The sequence below is a fragment of the Octopus bimaculoides genome, chromosome 6 (assembly GCF_001194135.2).
Source record: "Octopus bimaculoides isolate UCB-OBI-ISO-001 chromosome 6, ASM119413v2, whole genome shotgun sequence".
NCBI classification, from domain to species: Eukaryota; Metazoa; Mollusca; class Cephalopoda; order Octopoda; family Octopodidae; genus Octopus; species Octopus bimaculoides.
Window position 1 is genome coordinate 94,777,649 of NC_068986.1, and position 5,808 is coordinate 94,783,456.

The window sequence follows — 5,808 nt, forward strand, 5'->3', positions numbered from 1 at the left end:
CTCTCTCTCCCTCCCCCTCTCACTCCTTCCCCCTCGCTCTCCCAACCCCTCTCTCTCCCTTCCTCTCTCTTTCTGTCCTCTCAAAACTTTCCGCTAGATCTCAACGTCTATCGCCCCCTGCTCGCCCTTTCTCTCTTTCTCTCTCTCTCTCTCTCTCTTTCTATCTCTCTCTCTCTCTCTTCCTTACACATACACAAACGCATACATACACATTGTCTCTCTTTCTTTTTCTCTCTCTTTCTCTCCCTCTCCCTTTCTCTTTGCCTCTTCACTTTGATCTTCTCAATGTCTATCACCCTCTGCTCGCCCTTTCTCTTTCTCTTTCTCTCTCTCTTTCTCTCTCTCTTTCTCTTCCTTACTCACACACACACACACACACACACACACACACACACACACACGCATACACACACATTCTCTCTCTCTTTCTCTCACTCTCTCTTTCCCTTTCTCTTTCTCTCTCTTCACTTTTATCCCTCTCCCGCTATCCCATCCACACGCACAGACCCTTGACCCTTCTACTTCGTCCCCTTCACTAACCGCCTTTCCTTGAACCTCCACACAGGCTGCCCAACAAGAACAACAGCGACAAGAAGATCGTGTGAAAGAAGCCGAAATAGATATTGTCCATCCGATTGTTTGGACGGAAACACCCAGTCACGATGCCCTGACCAACTTCAAACTGAAACTGTTGCTCACCTTACGAAAAATCCTCGTCGGAGAAATTTCATGCACAGAGTTTCACGCTATCAGTGCTCTACTGAATCTCACCGAGGTAAGAATTCGACTTCAGAAGTTAAATAACGTATTAATGTTGTGCTGTGTAGGCGCATGGCTTAGTAGTTAGAGCGTCGAGCTTACAATCATGAGGTAGTGCGTTCGATTCCCGGACTAGGCTGTGTACTGTGTTCTTGAGCAAGTTTATATCACGTCGCTCCAGTTCATTCGGCTGTAGAAACGTGTTGTGACATCTCTGGCCCCCAAGCTGTATCGGCCTTTATCTTTCCCTTGGATAACATCAGTGATGTGGAGAAGGGAGGCTGGTATGCATGGTTGATTGCTGGTCTTCCATAAACAACCTTGCCTAGACTTGAGCCTCGGAGGACCAATTTCCTTGGTGCAATCCCATGGTCATTCATGACCGAAAAGGGTCTTTACCCTTTACTTTTTACAAAATATGATGTGCCCGAAAGCGGCGAACTGACAGAATCTTTATTGCGCTGGGGAAAGTACTTAGTGAGTGTGTGTGTGTATGTGTGTGTGTAAGTGTGTGTGAGTGAGTGTGTGAGTGAGAGTGTGTGAGTGAGTGTGTGAGTGAATGTGTGTGAGTGAGTGTAAGTGTGTGTGTGTTTGTGTGTGTGAGTGATGTGTGTGTGTGCGAATGTGTGAGTGAGTGTGTGTGAGTGTGTGTGTTTGTGTATGTGTGTGCATGTGTGTGTGAGTGTGTGTGTATGAATGAGTGTTTGTGTGAGTGTGTGTATGAGTGTGTATGTGTGCGTGAGTGTGTGTATGAATGTGTATGTGTGTGTGTGAGTGTGTGCTTGTGCGAGTGTGTATATGAGTGTGTGTGTGCGTGTGTTTGTGAGTGAGTGTGTGTGAGTGTGTGTGTGTGTGTGTGTGTGTATGCATGTACGGGTATGTATGTGTATAGCAGTGTTTGATGACATTTCTCTGATCATTCTGTGTTTTTGTAAAGAAAGCATGATGTTTGCAAGTTGCACACACACACACACACACACACACACACACACACACACACACAAACACACACACACACGTACAAGTGCGTATATGCATCTAAGTGCCATTTAGTCCCAGGACAGCACTCATTCTACATTTCTAAAACCAAAGCCATTCCAGATGTGACCATCCCATCGGTGCACCTAGAAATACCTTATAAAAATATGTTCCTCTTAGACAGTGAGATGTGATTTGAGGGAGCTTTACCTGTTGTTTCTAACACGACGATGGCTTGTGCTTGAATTGTTGAAGAATGTGATGGAGTGTTTAAAAACAAGTTATTTATTTCTTTTTATATGACACCAGGTGAGAGAGTTACTGGAAAAGCAAGCGAAATCAAAAGATGTAATATTGGATTCGGGGGCAATCAAGACTATCTACGAGTTCGTGAATGAAGTGATACCGCCAACACGAGAATTCATGGCAAATTTAACGGAAGCCATCGAGCGAGACTTATCAGATCCTATCATGTGTCCTCCCTATGACAAGCTCGTAAGTATAACGGTTTGATGAAATATTAGTGCGAGCATATGTGGTGGTGGTCATAATGTTGATGATGATGATGATGATGATGATGATGATGATGATGATGATGATAATGATGATGACGCTAATGATGATGACGTTTTTGATTTCTAGATTCCTGAACTTCCCAAATTTGACGAATACATGAAGAACATGATTACAATCAAGGCACATATTGAAAACAACGGTGGCGTAGAACAAGTCGACAACATGCTGAATCTGGTTTGTAGTTAGTTTCGCGTTACAGCTCACCGGTGGAGGCGCAATGGCCCAGTGGTTAGGGCAGCGGACTCGCGGTCATAGGATCGCGGTTTCGATTCCCAGACCGGGCGTTGTGAGTGTTTATTGAGCGAAAACACCCAAAGCTCCACGAGGCTCCGGCAGGGGATGGTGGCGAACCCTGCTGTACTCTTCCACCACAACTTTCTCTCACTCTTACTTCCTGTTTCTGTTGTGCCTGTATTTCAAAGGGGCCAGCCTTGTCCCAATCTGTGTCACGCTGAATATCCCAGAGAACTACATTAAGGGGTACACGTGTCTGTAGAGTGCTCAACTTGCACGTTAATTTCACGATCAGGCTGTTCCGTTGATCGGATCAACTGGAACCCTCAATGTCGTAAGCGACGGAGTGCCAACAGCAACAACAGCTCACCGAGGCATTTGCCGTAAGCAAATACTCACGATACGTAGTTGGCATTTCATAAAGTGAATTGTCAACAAATGGCTTTATCATTTTGAGACATTGTTTTTATATATTTTTTTCTCGTTTTATTTCTTTTAGTCATTGGACTGCGGCCACGCTGGGGCACTGCTTTGATCAGTGTCGTCAAACAATTCGACCCCAGTGTTCATTTTAAGTTTGAAATTTTTACTGGTAGTTTGTTTTGGCGAAGTGCCAAGTTACAGGGCCGTAAACAAACCAACGCCGGTCGCCAAGCGCTGAGAGTTGAGCAAATATACACACACACACATATACATACAACATACATACATTCACACACACATATATACACGCATGTATGTGTGTGTATGTATGCATGCAGTCATGCTTGTCTGTATGTATGTATGTATGTATGTATGGGTGTGTGTGGGGGGCGTGTGCGAGCATGCACGTGACTCTGTGAACTGATACTGTTCAGCCATCCTATGCAAATATACATATATATTCAAAACCAGTCGATGAGCTTCAGCATAATTTCCGAAACTAATGTGAACAACACTTGCCCGAAGATCCACGTTGTGCGCTTCCAAAACGAACTTTGCCATGTTTGTCTATATTGTATATTATTCCACACAAACACTAACACCCTGTTTTTTTTTTTAATTCTCATCTACAGCTTGTACTAAAACCTACTGAACTGTTCTCAGGTATGTGAATACTGCTATTCTATTCGCTTATATATCTGTATTTTTTATCTCTTTTTTTTTTTATCGTATTTCATTTACTGGACTGTAATCAATTTAAGGCACAACCCACCCAAGTATCTGTGGCTTTTAAAGTCTGACACTTATTCTATCGGTCTCTTTTGCCGAAAAAATAAGTTATGAGACCGTAAAAAAACCAACACCGTTTGTCAAGCGGTGTGGAGACAAAACAGAATCACGTACACACATATACATATATAAACAGAAACACGTACACATACATACATATATATATACATATAGATCGTGATGCATCTGTGTAGTGTCTTACAGAAAATTAACGTGTGAGAACTACCACAGTATAAGAAGAAACAGAGACAAGTTACTCTTTTACTCTTTTACTTGTTTCAATCATTTGACTGTGGCCATGCTGGAGCACCGCCTTTAGTCGAGCAAATCGACCCCTGGACTTATTCTTTGGAAGCCTAGTACTTATTCTATCGGTCTCCTTTATCGAACCGCTAAGTTACGGGGATGTAAACACAACAGCATTGGTTGTTAAACGAAGTTGGGGGACAAACACAGACACACAAGCACACATACATATATACATATATACGACGAGCTTCTTTCAGTTTTCCGTCTACCAAATCCACTCACAAGGCTTTGGTCGGCCCGAGACTATAGTAGAAGACACTTGCCCAAGGTGCCACGCAGTGGGACTGAACACAGAACCATGTGGTTGGTAAGCAAGCTACTTAACACACAGCCACTCCTGCGCCTTGTTGAAGTTTTACCATGAAAGCGATGGATAGAAACTAACGAAAGATAGAGTGACATAGTAATAGTTTCATTAGACCGTTTACGTACCTTTGCTACGAGTTTGGATCAAAGATGTCTTTTTTAATGTGTATGGCTTAATGTTTAGAGGTATTCAGCTCATGATTGTTAGGCCGTGAGTTCGATTCCCGGCGGTACGTTGTGTCCTTGAGAAAGACACTTTATTTCACTTTATTGCTCCAGTCCACTCAGCTGGTAAAAATGACTTGTACCTGTAATTCATAGGGTCCAGCTTTGTCACATTCTGTGTCATGCTGAATCTCTCTGAAAACAACTTTAAGGGTACGAGTGTCTGTGAAATACTCAGCCTTTTGCATTTTAATTTCACGAACAGGATTTTCTGGAACCCTCATTATCGTAACCGATGGAGTGCCAGAGTTTACATTATCCTACGCTAACCAGTGATATCTTTCTCATCGTTATAGTAAGTCAGTAAAAAACTCCCACATTACCCTACTAGGGTCAACCGAACAATATGCTGTAATGGAACCCATATAGGTCCAAAACTTAAATTTAATCTACAATTGAGACATATACAATCCGAGAGTTTTGTTGTGGGGTCGACCTGAGCTATTCCTGGCAACAATGGTTTATAATCAGAGATGTTCTTCATGAATGCTGTATACTACCATTTCCAAATTCGGAGACGCTTCGAATTTCGAAACATGTTTTGTTTCAAGGATTTCCAATTAGAGATAGTTTACCTGTAGTATGTTACTACTACTACTACTACTACTACTACTACTACTACTACTACTACTACTAAATCATGAGTATGTGAAATAAGTTCAGGATACTAAACTATGGATTTTAATGAAATCGATGTTAGATTCCGCGGAAGTAAGTTAAAGCTGATGTTTTTACGCAGCATCAATATTCTCGACCAATATAAGATCAAGCATCACAGCAGGGAGCAACTGATTCTGGAATGTAAGGAGGCCCTGACGCTATTCATCACCGCCTACACACAAACCCTTCATCCTATTCCATGATTATAATGAGGGGGAGGACGAAGAGAACATTGACAGTCACGACGATCACCACCATAACGGCGACAACGACGATGACAGAGATGACCAGTAAAACCACCACCACTACCACCCTCACACCACCACTACCACCTTCACACCACCACTACCACCACCTTCACACCACCACTACCACCCTCACACCACCACCACCTTCACACCACCACTACCACCTTCACACCACCACTACCACCTTCACACCATGACTACCACCTTCACACCATGACTACCACCACTACCACCTTCACACCACCACTACCACCTTCACACCATCACTACCACCTTCACGCCGCCACTACCACCCTCACAT

At 43.2% G+C, this 5,808-nt stretch overlaps 1 protein-coding gene across 1 annotated transcript in view; it reads left to right on the forward strand.

The window, feature by feature from the left end:
• Positions 1–5,808, forward strand: part of LOC106877764 (uncharacterized) — a 22,561-nt gene that overhangs the window by 13,068 nt on the left and 3,685 nt on the right. Inside the window, exons 3-6 of the mRNA XM_014926773.1 lie at positions 566–775; positions 2,047–2,232; positions 2,380–2,487; positions 3,603–3,633. Of these exons, the coding sequence (XP_014782259.1) occupies positions 566–775; positions 2,047–2,232; positions 2,380–2,487; positions 3,603–3,633 (535 nt within the window). The remainder of the gene's footprint in view (positions 1–565; positions 776–2,046; positions 2,233–2,379; positions 2,488–3,602; positions 3,634–5,808) is intronic.